This window comes from Capra hircus, chromosome 8 (assembly GCF_001704415.2).
Source record: "Capra hircus breed San Clemente chromosome 8, ASM170441v1, whole genome shotgun sequence".
Lineage (NCBI taxonomy): Eukaryota > Metazoa > Chordata > Mammalia > Artiodactyla > Bovidae > Capra > Capra hircus.
In genome coordinates this window covers 37855573-37872643 of record NC_030815.1, presented here as the reverse complement: position 1 = coordinate 37872643, position 17071 = coordinate 37855573, and the positions used below count along the sequence as shown (strand labels likewise).

Below are 17071 nucleotides of genomic sequence, written 5' to 3'. Positions count from 1 at the left end.
TGTTCTGTAAGACTCTGTACGTGCTAGATCACTCTTTCTTTGTGTCCATGGATCAGTATTGGGTCAGAATTATTACAGAGCATGAGTGTTTTTATGTGAAGAAGCTGAAATGCAAAAAAAAACTTTCGACCAGATAAATAAGAGCTCTCTCTCAGTTGGAGGCGGATTAAGTCTCTAGTTGCAGAAAAATTAAAAAATATCTCTACTCTCTTTATCATTTTTTGACTGTCTTCCCATAATCCTCTCTGTTTTCCACTTTAAAAGCTTTTCACTTGTGACTAAGTCTTTCCCTCTTCTTTATTTCAGGCCCTTAAAATCCGGTCTTCCACCTATCTTCCCCCACCTCTCACCCCTGGGGCCCCGTTCCCACCAGTCTAGGCTTTGTTGGAAGTAGAATTTTTGCAAGGACTGGGAAATATTCTCCACCTTGGGGTGGTCCTGCTCACTCTTGAACAGTCTCTGTGGCAGTCACGCATGAGACACACTGTCTCATGTCCATGATGAGAACACTCTCACTACTTGTTGAGTTACATACTTCTCCCCATGACAGAAAGTGTGCCTTCGAGATGTGCACTATGGATAATGTCCACAGGTGTGGGTGGGCTGCAGCACTGCCGCAGGTAGAGAAGTCACAGGCTGTGCCCCGCCCCCAGTGGGGCCACTCCTTCTGGGGGCATTGTCTTCCTTGCAGACGCCTCTAAGCACCAGGCTTTCCAGTCTCAGACCTGTGTCATCAGTGCACTTTCTCTGAGGTGGTTGTCATAAGCCTGATTAAGCCCTTTTATTTAAGTTGGAATATTAGAAGGCAGAGAAGGAGCAGAATAGAGTCCTCCAAGACAGGAAAAGCTCTGAGAGTTTAGGGCTGGTGATGGGAATTGTTGTTCTTTGGAGGGGGGTTATGTGAAATAGCAGGGCTGCAGGATTGGCTCATTCACCCAGGATGGAGGCTGTAGTAGCTTCTAGCTTCTTTGTAATATTTGGGGAGAAGGAGACAGGTGCCTCGCACCCTTTTCTGGGCTGAGGCTCTCCAGGTACTATTTGGTAGCTCACCAGATGCACCATGTTCTTATCCAGTCTTTTGAGGATGGGACATTTCGTGGCTCCTGTGGGAAGTAGAATGGTGAGTGCTTGTCCACAGCTGGTGAGACACCAGCCATTTAGAGGGCTGATTGGTGGCTGCAGTTTTCATATGAAATACTGCCATCTCCCCTTCTGCCTTGATGAAGAATGTGTGATGACAGTGTGCTCCTCGAGGAGCTTATTCTCCAATGATGATACTGTAACCTTGGACAGAGTAGCAGACTTTGGAATGACATTGATTCTTCCCAAGTTCATTTCTGATTCTGCCACTTGGGTAAATTACATCATTTTTGTGAGCTTCAATCTCTTCAACTGGAAAATGGAGATAATAAGAGTGCCATTTAATAGGGCCATTATGAGGATGAAAAGAGATTATCTATTTGAAGCGCTTTGCATAGTATAGGTAATATAATAACGCACTCTTCCTCCTCAGTTCAACCTTTACTCTTTAGGCAGTCATTTCCCAGTTGGACTAACATTTGTTTCTTTTTCTTTCAGTGTATTTGTGCATATTCTCATATGTGTATATGTATATGTATGTATGAAAAAGTATGTTTGCCAAATAGCTACTGTCTGCTTTTCGATTATGTGCACTACCCTTTCCACCATTTTTTGCCATGTGGAATTATGATGCTTGGTTAGTCTTAAAAAGAACTTGTACTTTTCTGTCTCTATACCCTTCTTTTTTAAAAAAAATCAGTTTATTTCATTGAGGCAGTAAATTAGCCTTATAATTTAGCTAATTGGGACTGACCTGTTTCTAGAAACTATATATAGGCATAATATTTAGGGTCCCATTTAATGGGAATAGGTACTTTTCAGCATGGCAAGAAAGGAGTTTTCCAGATAGAATAGGGAAGAACTATAGATGGGATTCAGTGGAGCAATGACGCTCGCTTCCTTATCCCACTGACAGCAGTCTTACCCTCTTTCCCCCAACTCCCCTTTATAGGGCTAGTGACAGTTGAGCAAAGTAAGTTTTATTTTATCACATGGTGCAAGGAAATGCCTTATTTCGAAGCACAGTTATAATGAATGAGATTCAGTGAGACTAGAAAAGGAGAGAATCAGGCTGTATTCTCACGTGGCTTGAAATGATGGAACTGGAACCATGTTGAACCCTGATAAGCCATTCTCTGCCTGCCAGGTGGCAGCTGAATTGCTGCTCATTGTAATAGAACACCTGCTGGGGTGTCACAGGGGCAGGGGTGATGAGCTAAATTTTAGAATTGTTGGGAAGGAAAGTACTTCCACACACAACATTTTAGCATTCCTGTAATGGTTACTGAGTGCAGTGTGTGCACATGTATTTATATAGTGTGTCTCTTATATGTGTCCACATAGGTGCATACTTACATATTTATTTCTCGAACCGAGGTGACTGAACGAATCAGTGAGTTACAGATTTGATACTCTAGTATTGAGCAGACAAGTTTTAAAAAACATTGATAAATTTCGCTTCACTATTCTTCCATAGTTACTGGTGTGTTTTGTATGTTTTGGTGATTGTAGGAAAAAAAAAAAAGCAGATTTCTTTAAAAGATAGGAATGGACTGAATACATTTTTATCTTTGCTTTTAGGTTGATGGCTGACTGACCCAAGCTATTTTAATTATATTTGCAAATGCACTCACTCACACATACATACCTACATGCTGTAGATATATTTGAATAATTATTTGATAGAAATTTTACTGTTAAATGAAATAGTTAATTGAATGTTTTCCAAGTATAATGAAAGGACAATTTATTGAATACAGTCAACTCTTAAGCAATAAGAATCCATAACATTCAGTGTGTGTTGCCAAAATTTTTATAGCTATAACTTGAAAAATGTCAGTTGTGATATGTCCTGTTTGATAATTCCAGTAATGTGAATTTTTCAGTATTAAAATGTATTGAATGCTATTATGAACACTTTTTTGAATAGCATAAAGCAGACATTTTCAAATAAAATGTAATTTCTCTGCTAATGGGCTAAATGATTGACTATTGGGAGAGGGTCATCTGTTTAGAAAAGTTTTAAAAGTCTTCTGAAAAACTATTAAAGAATTAAGTGAAGAATCTGGGGGCACTTCTTTTATACTATAGTATAGTTTGGACATCATAACATTTTTTTTTCTTTTTTTAAATAGGAAATATGTTTTAACTGTATTTGCAATTTGGGATGCCTTATAATTGGGAAATATTATATGTTTTCTACCCTGCAGATCACCCAGGAAGCTGGAGAATTTATGATCACTTTCCCATATGGCTACCATGCTGGTTTTAATCATGGTTTCAACTGTGCAGAATCTACAAATTTTGCTACTGTCAGATGGATCGACTATGGGAAAGTTGCTAAATTGGTAAGTTATGCTTCAAGAAATAAAGCATAAATTAAACGTGTATACTGGTTATTATAGTGGGAAAGCTAAGATCACATGCAGCATTTATTTTTCTCCTCAGTGATGTTGTGTGCCTGTGACTATAGTAATTTATTCGAGACAGATATATTTATTTTATATAGGCTATGTTAATATTTGTAGCAACATTTGTTTGTTTTGAAATTAATGTGGAGCAGTTTACTTTGAGAGGTAATTTTATGCAACCGAGGCTTGCTTGCTTTCTTAAGGCCATCTTGCATGTTTGTTTTTTTGTGAGATTTTCTAGTGGCTTCCTGTGATTCCATATTAGGTGGACTTGGCACCTTCCATGTTAGAGTTCAGTCCATGACTTAGAAAACAGCTATTTACAGAGGAAAGTGTCTGGTAAAATTGTAACAAGATGTTAAGGAAAGATGGTAAGAAGAAATGATTAAAACTGCCCTTAGCAGAGAAATGAATTCCTTGAAAGTAATAATATAGAACATACTTTAACAAGAAATATATCTTCATGTTAAATTTGGTATAAAAATTTGTGTCTCTTACTCAGTATATTTAATTTAGTTCATAAACTGTATATTTTCATTCACAAGCAACTGGGTTAAATTTTATTAATTGCCCTCCTGCAGAGTTAAATAGAGGGCATTTTCAAAGTGACAGTAGCTTCTTTTAGGTTGCTTCGTTTCCTGTGGATTTTAAGGCAGAGGTGCATGCTGGCAGAGGGTAGGTTCTTAATGAAACTATGTGTTTTACAGAGTATGCAGAATTGCCCTATATTTAGTGGGAAATGGCATATATAGTCTGTGTGGCCTATTGTGGCCCCTGCATGGTCCAGGCAAATATTATTCATTCTTCATGATAAAACTTTCGTGTGGAACCATTGAGTGAACGTGGATAGAAATATATTCAGGGAGGACAACTCTAGGTTTATTTTACATGCACATTTAGAAAATAGCATAATATTTTAAAATAAGAATATAGCCCTTTGGCAGCTCAAGCTTTTGAGTGAATTCATAACATAAAAGAAAGCTCCTGCTATTAGAAGACTTTCTCTGTTCTGAGTAATTTTTATTTATGAGGGGTAATTTAGAAAGGAGTAGAACTGAACTACTTCTTTCACATCCTTCTTATTACAATAAACCTAATTAAAAAAAAAAAAAGAAAGCTCAGTGTATGTACCTTGGCCAGCTACTGCCATTATTTTGCAGAAAAGTAATGCCTATGTCTACATCGAAATAGTGTCATAACCCTGAGGTTATAAAAAGGTATGCTCTTTTATGGTTTGCAGCTTTAATCGTTGACATAATAAGTCAACTATCCCAGCTGTTCCATCACCAGCAAAATCAGTTTGTGCTTGTTTACTGTAGCTTTCAGTTCCATCAGTAGTTCTGAGTATTGGCTTCTCCCCAAGTCTAAAATATCCTGCCTGTGTTTCTGCTTTTCCATGTGGACAGAGTAGGAGTGGAGTGTGACCTCGTAAGAGAGGTTGATAGTGAACCTCTCTGAAGTCTCAGCTGATAAGCCCAGAGCTGTATGGGATTGTTCAGGAAGCAGAGCGCCATAGTTGGGGGAGGCAGGGATCTGAAGCCCAGCTCTTCTTTTTGCTAACCAGAGAATATCAGGAAAGTCATTTCTTCTTTTCGTTTCTATCTGTAAACTAAAAATACCTCTTTACCACATAGATTTGTTGTGGGGGTGGGGGTGGAAAGCTTAGGTATGTAGATAGCCACTCATGCTGTGTTGATTTATATCATTCAGTGTAGTCAGAGGATATGACAAAATGTTCAGTGGCTATAATGCAGTGTTGGGCAGTTAATTTAAAACTCATCATAGTTACATGTGTTGGAGATGATTTTAGATGTTGTCTCCACCCTTTTCTTACTCTTGGTGAGGTGGTGCTGCTCACCTAAATAATAATAATGTATTAATTTTTTATTGCAGCTGTAATAAGTTCCCATAAAATTATCATAAAATTAGTGGCTTAAAACAATACTCTTTTTACTGTTTTGAAGTCCTGTAGGTTGTATGTTTAACATTGGTTTCACCAGCAAAGTCAATGTGTTTGCAAGGCTGCATTCCTTATTGGAGATTCTGGTGGAGAATCTGCTTCTTACTCAGTGGGATTGTTGGCCATTAGTTCCTTGTGGTTGTAGGACTGAGTTCCTATTTCCTTGCTGTTGTCAGCTGGGTCTTTGCTCCTAGAGGCCTCTCTCAGGTCCCTTGCTGTGGTCCCCTACATTTCAGAGCAAATAATCCACAGTATCCCTTTTGTCATAAAAGATAGTATATTCACAGATTGCAGGGCCTAGGATACGGATATCTTTGCTGTTAGGGGTGGGACCAAATGGGATGTGGGAGTGTGGGGGGCAGCATTCTGCCTACATCAGAGATTTTCAGTTAATAATTGACATGGTGATATATATTGATTTTTTTCAAGTATGTTTCTATAGGCAACCTTACAGATTTACTGTGGTGTATGTGTGGGTATGTGTATGAAAGTGTAATTTCCTAAGATTAGGAAAATTTGTAAATTGGACAGTTTTTGTGTTTTGTTGGAGAAAAATATAATGTACAGTAAATTAATTATAAATTGTATTAAAAGACAAATTTTAGCTTTGAGAGTGACCATATTTGTTTGTCTTAATCCTTTGTGTTTTTTTATTCATTCTAAATGATACCTGTTTAAAAAACAGTTATTTTTCACAAGTGAATAATGAGTTATACATTTAGGGGGATAATTTTTTTTAAATGGCGTACTTTTTTGTAGTTGAAGCACTGGGAAATGACTGCTGCTTTACCTGTCACATGTTGATTTGTCTATGTAAAAGCATCTGATAAAGTGTCTGGTGCAGCACTGATTAACATGGGGTAGAGTGAAGAATCTCAACTGATAATATTTTGTATATTACAAACCAATGTTTCTGTTTCCATAACTTAGAAAAGAGCTGTTACAGGAGGTTACTTTTTAATTAAAAAAATAATTTTGAAAAGATAACCCCACATTCACCAATAATTTTGGTGGTCTTTGTTTAGCAGCCAACAGGCTTTGGTTAGGGACCTTTTAAGCCATTCAAGTGACTTAATATGTATGGGGAGAGAGTTCTGTTTTTTCAGGTAGAGCTTGTCTGTTGTATGCCAGGCACTGTGTATGTTTCTGTGAATTCATCCCTTGGAGGCTGAATTGTTTGATGGGAGCCAGAGGTGAGAGTAGTGTTAGCACTGTGGAGCATCCAGGACTGCTTCCTTTGCTCTTGGCTGCTTCACTGCTGGTGGCATCGCTGGAGCAGGATGGGAGATGGGGTTTCTGTGGATTTCCTTTGAATGTATTACTGATCTCTTGGTATGTGGTATTTGTTCATGAAACCCTCCTTCCATTTAAGGTATGGCTAACATTGACTAAAAAGAACATCCATCCCAGTATTTGTGCTGTTCGCAAATACTCATCTTCCAAATTTCAGCAGATTCTTTAACCTTTGATGTTCTCAACCAAATAGTAATAGCAACAACAATAATTATTTTGTGTGGATATTCCATTGCCTGTCAGTGTATTCCCCATTTTTCAGCACTTAATTCAGATGGCCCTTTATTATAGTATCTACTCAAACTCCCTCATCTCTTATATAAGGCTTCTTTTGTGCATAGATTGTAGAACAGGTCTTCAGAAAATGGGTATAGGTGTGAGCAATGACAGTAACTTAATTTGACTATCCTTGTTTCTAAAAACTTTTGCTAATGCCCCCAACTTTGGCATTCCTCTTGTTCCTGTCTTTCCATCTCTTTTCACGATCATTCAGCCCTTTTTTGCCTTGACCTGCCAAATATAGCAAACCAAATCCTGCATAATACTGCAGAAGAGAACAGCCTTGCCTTAAGTGGACCCACCTACCTGAGAAAGTGGTTCTGTAATTCTTTCTCCTCATTTCATTTATCAGAATTAAGGTTTTCATTGAAGAAAAAAAAGGAATGTTCTAGGTGGCCTTGTGCCCATATGCCTGCTGTCAGGCAGAGTTCAGCTTTGGTGAGTGCCCCGTGAGTTTCTTCTCTGAAATATGAATTGTGCTACACGCTTGTACAAAAGGAATTGTTTCTTTGTCTTCAAAAAGCTGTCATAATGACCAGAAGGGCTTTTAATAAACCTCTTTTGCAGAGCTGTAATATGAGTGGAACAAACCATCCAGTTATTTTAGGCATCTTTCTAGCTTTGAATCTCAGAGTAATCTAGAGTGAAATACTGTATACTTTTTTTCTAGTAGAGATTTAAAAGTGTCCACCAGATTGCACAGCAGTTGAACTAAGATATTTGTGCATATTCGAGGTGAATGTTTTCTGCTTCTGGAGCGTTCTTTCTTTCTGTGGTGAGACGGAATCCGTGGTTACTTATGCTCAGCAGCTGTGGTGGCATTCACAGGTCTGCTTCCTGGCTAGGTTGGATCAAAGAGCTGGCCTGCAGGTTGTATTTCATTTTTCCGTTTGGTGGGATGAAGTGCAGTTGTTTTGATGTTAGGTTTGATGGATTTGTTTGCCACTGCATTCATTAGCTTCACATCAAAAAACTGACAGGCTGTTAAATGAAACTTTGGCTTAGATTTTCAGCTTGACTGTTTGGAGACATTTGTGAGGATATTTTGTTTCTGTGTTGCAGCAGCCTCCAGCACTGTGATTGTCTCTAAGGGAAGAAAAGTTATTTACTGTACTGATTTTCTTGAGTTAAAAAGAATCATTGTCTGGGGGACAGTCATATCTAGGCTACACCATCAGAAGCAGTGTATTTATGACAGTATGTGCAATGTGAGAGACTTATCTACAGCACGGTAAATAACGTTATCTTCTTGGAAGGAAAGGTAATAGTTGGTGACTCCAGAATGATATCTCTTATTTTGCATTAATTTTACTTTAAGTGATAATCTATTAACATGATATGCTAGAAAGCTGAAAAATTGCACTGCAAAGCTGAGAATGTTCTCTTATGAACTCCAAGAGAGTTACTTCACCATCTAACTTGAAAGCATTCTGATATTTGAATCCTCAAACTTTTGAACAAGTTTAAAAAGAGAAGGTAGAATGTTGAAATTGATTTCTTTTTAATCTGATAGGAATTTCAACTATTGAATTGTCTTGCATATAAAAACCATGATATGGGTTTATCTTTTTTTATATTTCAATCATTTTCTAAAATTAAATTTGTTTTTGCCTAAATTAGGTAGCATTCATCCAAAAAAATCTTTAATCTTGGGGTGGTCTTTGTTAAAACAATCAGGAACCATTTTAACAGTGAGTTTCTAGGTTATATTTTAATATGCCTTAGATCACAGAATACTGGTACAGTGACATTTCTCTATTCTTACAGCTTGTGAAGTAAAGTAAATGTGGACTGTTGAACATTGCTCATTTAACAGTTCTTGGCACTCTAATTTTAATGTCTGGTATGGCACATAAAATATGAACTTCGAGAGTTAAGTGGTTTCATATCCTTCATTTTATCTTTTTACCTTCACTTGGCTTCTGTTACTTGGATCCTGGTGCTACAACACAGCACTGCTGATCAGTGGTTGTCCTCTGCCCCCCCCCCCCTTTTTTTTTTAAACAAGAGTGTAAAGGGGAGAAGAGAAAATACCATATAGAGAAAAAGAAGCATATGAAGTCATGTCCTTAGGAGTTTGTACTCAAACTGGGGAGTTTGTATTTATGTGTTTATGTCCCCATTTTATTCTAATAAAGTATTGTTGGATTCAGAAAATCTGAGACGTCAAGTAGCGTACCAGAAAAGCTAAGTGACTAATATAGATTGTGTCTGCAGGAGAGACGTTTGGGGTTTGAGTCTTCAGGAATGGGGAGTCTCATTTCATTTAGTGCTAATTTATTAATAAATTTGCTGGACTATAGAATTTGAGTGGAACTAGGTAAATAATCGGAGAAGGCAATGGCACCCCACTCCAGTACTCTTGCCTGGAAAATCCTATGGACAGAGGAGCCTGGAAGGCTGTAGTTCATGGGGTCGCTGAGGGTCGGACACGACTGAGCGGCTTCACTTTCACTTTTCACTTTCCTGCATTGGAGAAAGAAATGGCAACCCACTCCAGTGTTCTTGCCTGGAGAATCCCAGGGATGGAGGAGCCTGGTGGGCTGCCGTCTATGGGGTTGCACAGAGTCGGACACAACTGAAGTGACTTAGCAGCAGCAGCAGCAGGTAAATAATTTCAGAGAAGGCAGTGGCAACCCACTTCAGTACTCTTGTCTGGAAAATCCCATGGACGGAGGCGCCTAGTAGGCTGCAGTCCATGGGGTCGCGAAGAGTTGGACACGACTGAAGCGACTTAGCAGCAGCAGCAAGTATATAATTTATGATACTGATGTCTAATCACTAACTCAAAATCAAAGTAATACCTGTTTTTGAGGCTCTAGTTAACTGTATACCTTAAAAAGTAAGTTGACATTTTGAATAACATATTCACTGTACTGAGAAAAATCAGTTTTTAAATCATTCTACTCATATGGTCTGATAGTAGTAGGATTGGACATTGATTGTTCACAGTGTGCCAGTCCTGATGTAGGGCACTTTATATGTGTTACGTCTTGCCATCTGTGCTGGTCCAGAGATAACTGGATATCTTCTGTCCTCTACTGGGCTTCCCCAGTGGCTCAGTGGTAAAAGAATCCACCTGCAGTGCAAGAGATGCAGGAGACATGGGTTCAGTCCCTAGGTCAGGAAAATCCCCTGGAGGAGGACCTGGTAACCCAGTGCAGTATTCTTCCTGCGAAAATACTGTGGACAGAGGAGCCTGGCGGGCTGCAATCCATGCGGTCATAAAGAGTCAGACACAATTGAAGCGACTGAGCATGCACTGTCCTCTGCTAGCCCCCTTTCTAAAACCAAGTAGTTGGGATGATGCATAAAATGAGGATGGTGAGGCTGAGATTGGATGCAGAAGGTTGGCCCCCTAGTACCCTGTACCCTTCTGGACTCATTTCATTGGATGTGGTGGATTATTTAAGTGCCAGCCACATAGTGCTTTTTCTTTCTCAGTGAAAGAGCTAAGTGTGAATTTTCAGACTTCTTAAATAAGGCATGCCAACCAAGGTTACTGTTCCCTTTCCTTCAAGATATACATTCTTTCCTGACAGAACAAAGGTGACGTGTATATGCCCAGTTTGAAGTCTGTTGTGCGAATCTTGCTTCTGTGATCATTTGATATGACCTCTTTGAATCAAAAGAAAGCTTTAATGGAATTTCTCTGAGGTCAGTGACTATAATTAGACTTAAATCTGTGGATCCATAGCCTGTCCTCCCTCTGCTCCGAGCAAGATGATAGGAAGTGTGAACACACATCTCTTCGTAACTGCTTGTCAGAGTTATAGCCCGAAAATTCTCATGGGGTCTGTAGCCCTGGAGCTCTCTCTCATGCCAGGACCCCTCCTTAAGCAGAAGGTTGAAAGTAGTGAAGGTAACAGCTGAATAGGGTGTTGATGTTTAAATATCAAAGGTAATAAAGAATGGGTGAAGAAACCCTTGATCTCTTAAGATTAAGAAACCCTTAATCTCTATTACTGTTTTAATAATTCTACACTTTGGCAATTATAAGAATCAGAGTGTTAGCCAATTCGAAGAGGAAGGGTGTCCCTGTTTGGCAGATCCTGAAAACGTCCGATACAATAAAGAAGCCCAGTGCTTGGTTCTCTCCCTCTTTCAGCCATGCCTAGTATTTTAAATTTACTCTGCTTTTATTCCCTACAAACTGTGCCTTGTAATATATTTTTTTTGCCTCTTTTTAAAACAAAAAAGGTAAAACCAGATTGTCTTCTGAACTGTCCAGATACTCTGGAGGGATGATTTCCAACGTGATAGCTTAGAGCACTGATTGATTCTCTGTGGCGCTGTTTGTGAAAGTTAGTGCTCACAGCTAATTCTGTCCATTATTTTTGTTTTTCATTTGTATTGATCCGTTTGCATTTTTCCAAGTGCTGTCCTTAAGTGAGAACAGTGTCAATATTTGTATGCCTCTTGCTTATAATGCTGAGTGTAGTTTTTATGATTGCCTTATGTCTCCCTTATTGTTTGATATATTGATTTTTATCACACTTGAGTATGACAAATGAATAAGTAGTTGAGTAAGGGAAGTTTCAGCTTCATGTTGTAATGTCATTAAACATATGAAGAAATGAAATGTTAATCTTGGGGAATGTCTTTTTTGTAATAATAAATAAGTATTTATGTTAAATAAGAGCCGAGGATTGTATGTATGTATTTTACCATTATTGCTGTTATTTTGTAGTCTTTTTGGAAAAGGCTAGGAAAACATTAAGGATGAAAAATTTAGCATGCTTAATATTCCATTTGTAATATCAAAGTTAGTCTTATAAAATTAATTATATCTTGCATTTCCCTTCAAGATGCTTCATGAGAAATAAAGCTCAAGTAGTTACTGAGGTTCCATGGTCTGCTTAGTATTTGGGTCACTCAAGGGATGATGCAGGGTGATGGAGGTGGTTGGTGCTCCAGAGAGTAACAGACTGTCTTGAGTCCCTTTCAGGTTGCCTGCCATTCTGCTGAGCTTCATTTTCCTCATGTACTAGGGAAGCATTGTTGTGCAGCGGTAAAGGCGGATAAGTTCAAGGGTTGGCCAGGCTCTGACTTGAATTCTTCCTTTTCCTTTTACTAACTGTGTGATTGGAGCAAGTCCTTAATTGACCTCCTTGAGGAAGACAGAGGATGAGATGGTTGGATGGCATCACTGACTCGATGGACATGAGTTTGGGTAAACTCTGGGAGTTGGTGATGGACAGGGAGGCCTGGCATGCTGTGGTCTATGGGGTCGCAAAGAGTTGAACACAACTGAGCGACTGAACTGAATTGAATGTTAAAAATACCTTTTCCCCATATGTAAAATGGAGATTATAGCTTCTTCAGAGTTGTGCTGAAGAATAACTGAAGTTAAATCTATAAGGAGTCTGGCACAGTTGGGGTGGGGACTGGAGAGATGTGTGGTGGGTTAGGTTGTGCATCTTTCTTTCAGAATTCCAGTTTGGGGAACTGACCTTTGCTCAGAGATGGGCCTGGCAGGTCTAAGAGAACTCCCACTTCCTTTTCCAGCGATGATGGATCAGATTAGTGGGCCGATCTTGGCCACATAGAAAGGAGGGTATGGTTAGTGGAACCATAGAGGAAAACTCCAGCTTGCCCTCAGAGAGTAACAGGAGGCTTGTCTTTCTAGAAGAGGACAAGGAAGCACTGAGGTCACCAGCCTATGACCTGGTTTAAAGCCCATGCTTTGGACACAGAGACCAGATTAGAGATCAAAAGTATTCTGTTCAAATTCAAAGCCTAGAGAAAAGCCAGTGTTTTATTTTTCATAACTCTGTCAGAAATACAAGTGTTCATTGCTCCATTTCCAGAGTATTTCTTTCCTTTCTAAAAGTGTTTTGGTGGCTAATTTGAGTGCAAGCAAGCAAAAACCCAACCCAATCACATAGGCCTGTATTAGAATTCTGGTTCTGTGTGGGGTGCTTGGATAACCTGCCTCTGTAGCCATAGTTTCCTACCTGTAGAGAAGGCTTTAACTGGTGCCTCACCAGGATCGGGGCCACAGGGGGTCAGGCACCTAGCAGCATGCCTCTCTCACTGGGCACATTTTGAAAGCCATTCCTCGTGGGCCATTTCGAAATCAGGGAACTCTTTGACACTGTGTGGGGAAGCCTGGTGGAGTTCAGGCCCAAGGTGCTCAGCAGCAGTGGCTGTGGGGATAGTATTTGTAGCAGACGTGCTCACAGCAGGCCTGGCAGATGGATTGCTTTATATATTACCACTGAATTCTCACATCCATTCACTTTTACTTTCTGCCAAACTGAGGGCATCTGAAAAGAAGTGACATCAACTGATAGTATTTGGGGTTCTGTAGGCCAGATTGCTGGGAGGAGGAATTTGAAGGAGCTGTTGCTTATGTGTTCACAGACATACTGTGGCTCTCAGGCTCTGTGTTGAATTTGAAAGACCATGTGTTATAAATCCTTGGAAAGAAAACCATCATGAGTGTTGTAGATTCCTATGCTGAGTTTGACTCCAGTTCACACGTGACTTTTACATACTTCTTACGTACTTGAATTAAGATAAAAGAATAGGTTGTTTCCAGCAGTATTCTAAATTTTCATCAGCTATATTTTTTATAGCCTAAAAATAAATTTTCAGTGTTTCTTGTATTCCCAAGATTCTTGTATTTCTTGTGTTCTCTTAGGAGTGTATATTCTGTCCTTTAATTTTAAGCATTAATTAACATAAAATTGGATGATTCTGATGATTGTTGAAATAGTGTGAGAACCTGTTTCTTTGGAAATTGAAAAATCCTTCAGACATCAGTAGTATTCCAAGTAATAGTGAAAGATTTCTTTTTCTTATCATATTAGTAAAGACCAAAGGACAATTCTTATTACTCATGAGAATGTACTTGTTAGAGTGAGCACTCTGCTTTTCTGCTGGCTGTGGTATGATTGTGATATGCATCCTGAAAAGCAGGTAGGTGATGTTTATCAGTAACCTTTAACGTCTTTAAGCCCTTTGAGCCATTTCTTACACTCCTAAGAAATAACTGGAAAAAGTACATTTACAAAAACAAAAGTACACTTACTGAGGTGATTGTTGCAGTGCTAGATTTATCAGCAAAAATTGAATTATAACTAATATGTCCAATGATGGGGAAGTCATTGAGAAAATTATGATGTGCCCATGTACTAAAATCCTTTCACAGAAAATTATTTGAAAGGAAATCACAATGGCTCTTAAGTATGTTATCCCTTGTGGAAATGTATTAAAAATTAATGTATGTCCATGGCTAAAAAAATTAAAGCACAGAAAAATATGTAATGGCACCCGTTTCAGTCCTTTCCTTAAAGGTAAAACCTTTTTTAACAACTCCTTATATATACTTTCAAAACTATTAGTATATGTCTGCATCTTTTAAAAAATCTACACAGTTAATATTGTTCACATTGTTTTTCAATGTCTTTTTTTTTTTTTAAAAACATCTTTCCTTTTAATGCATCTTTCGTTTACGGTAAGTAAAACAAGTTTACAGTATAGATTTTTACTAGAAGCATCTCTCTTATCCCAGTGGAGTATGACAGGTGGTTGCCATGGATTTTTTCTGAGGGTCTCCATAGAACCACAGTAGTACGTACGAGTTCATTGCACAGATCTTGTTAACAAGTTAGGACTTAGAAAACAAACACCTTAGTTCACTGCTGTGTTTCTCTTCCCCCTACACCGAGCAGATGGCTAGGTGGACCTGGTGCACTCGCACGTTTCCAGTCCTGTCTTTGTTGACAGGCCCTGCATGCACCAGCATCTCAGCTTATTCCACCCCAGTCAATACTGGAAGATAATGCCATCGAAGTTTCTGTTTTACTGAATGACAGCATTTCTAACCGTGTCCTCATATTTGAAGGATTGGATTGGTTAAATAAATTTTAATAAGTTCCTTTAGAATTGCATTTCTCTGTCCTCATAAAGGATTAGCCCAGTGAATTTGGAAGACATGACAGAAAAAAGTAACAGAATGACTTTTGTCAACAGTTCTGTGATAATGGGAAATTGAAATAGGAATGGCACAAAGAGGGGATAAAACCAAGCCTGGTTGCTCAGTACAGATATAGGCAAGAAGGGCTACATAAAATAAGAAAATGCCAACTGCAATAATCATAAAGGATACTCTAGATTTAAAACACGTACATGAAGTAAGACAATCAGGAAATTATTGCCCATTGTTGCAAGAGAGCAGATGGTGCTTAAAATATCCCTTAATTTTATGTCATTCTTAAAATCAAACAACCAAAGAGCATATACCATCTATGTTTAAAAAGTTAACTTGCAAACTTTTCTATTTTGGGAGGATGCTAGAGTAGAGTTGAAAAAGAATAAAAACAGCATTACTCTGCCAGTAAAGAAACAAATTGGAGGCTGTCTTTGCAGGGGATTGAAGGCATAGACGAGAGATTTACCAAGAAAGCAGTGTTCCAAACCCCGCTCAACTTCTGTGTGAGACTCTTCTTTGTTACATATTTTCCTCCTCATTGGTTCTAGCAAGTGACTTGATGGTAAATGTTTAATTTCTGAAGTGTCTCGATTATGTCTCTAAAACCACATCCATTTAGGTACATGGTCATAATTTTTGGAAAGCGTAGCTTCATGCTTTAGTATTTCACATTTGATTAGAGAAAATTTTAGAGAAGTTTTTTGAATGTTGATACTATTTACACTCAGGACCTTCCAAATTACAGCTGGATCCTAGATACTAAAACATTTAATTTGAATAAGCGTGACTAAGACCTCTTAATAGATAAACTGCTGATCTCAGATTTGTGCACAGGTTTACACTATAGCAGTGTGTCTTAAAACACATTTCTGTAGTGTAGGTGCCTTATGGTCAATTCATGGTACTTTTTCTCTCAGTTACTACACAGATGTATTTGCTGGTGCTATTGCAAGGGACAGTGTCTGTGGCAAAGTCAGGTCAGTCTGTGATGTCCTCGGCCAATCGGGGCTGGACTGAGAAGTGTTGGTGATGAACACAGATTCCTTTAGAGGTCCTGTTAGTACTTTACCGTTTGTTCTTATTGGTGATCTCACCTAGTAGATGGAGAAGGCATTGGCACCCCACTCGTGAACTCTTGCCTAGAAAATCCCGTGGATGGAGGAGCCTGGTAGGCTGCAGTCCATGAGGTCACTAAAAGTTGGACACGACTGAGCAACTTCACTTTCAGTTTTCACTTTCCTGCATTGGAGAAGGAAATGGCAACCCACTCCAGTGTTCTTGCCTGGAGAATCCCAGGGACAGGGGAGCCTGGTGGGCTGCCATCTATGGGGTTGCACAGAGTCGGACACGCCTGAAGCGACTTAGCAGCAGCAGCAGCACCTGGTAGAGCAGCCTAAGTGAACATGGAGACAGGGAATTGGAAACTCAGGTCCGTATTTCTAGAAGGATCTGCTCTTTGAGTTGTGCAATGGGGAACTTGAAGTCCATCCTCAGTCACTGAATAACTGATGTAGCTACTTACCAGGAAAATTGGGGTGATGCAATTCACTGTGTTTTAGAAGAAACATTTTGAGGTTGGGTAGTTTACAAAACCTAGAATTTCAGTAGGCATATGTATAGTTAAATATTTTTTAGATTGGTAAAATGCAGTTTGGGTTGATTACATTATGTGAGCATCCCTTCTACTCCTGTCTTACCTTTTGGAAATGATTGACATAATAGTGGATTGATTGAATCAGACTTTATGAATCTTGTTGTTGTTCAGTGACTCAGTTGTGTCCAACTCTTTGCGAACCCATTGATTACAACATGCTAGGCTTCCCTGTCCTTCCCTTACCTCCAGGAATTTGTTCAAGGTATGACTATTGAGTTGATGATACCATCCAACCATCTCATCCTCTGTCGCCTCCTTCTCCTCCTGCTCTCAATCTTTCTCAGCATCAGAGTTTTTTCCAATGAGTCAACTGTTCGCATCAGGTGGCCAAAGTCTTGGAGCTTCAGCATTAGTCCTTCCAATGAATAGTCAGGGTTGATTTCCTTTAGGATTGACTGGTTTGATCTCCTTGCAGTCCAAGGGACTCTCAAGAGTCTTCTCCAACACCTCAGTTT

General features: G+C 39.0%; 1 protein-coding gene across 2 annotated transcripts in view; it reads left to right on the top strand.

The window, feature by feature from the left end:
• The window catches only part of KDM4C (lysine demethylase 4C), a 400467-nt gene that overhangs the window by 110491 nt on the left and 272905 nt on the right, over window positions 1-17071 (top strand). For both annotated transcript variants that reach the window (XM_018052007.1, XM_018052008.1), the window contains one exon: window positions 3291-3428. In XM_018052007.1, the coding sequence (XP_017907496.1) occupies window positions 3291-3428 (138 nt within the window). The remainder of the gene's footprint in view (window positions 1-3290; window positions 3429-17071) is intronic.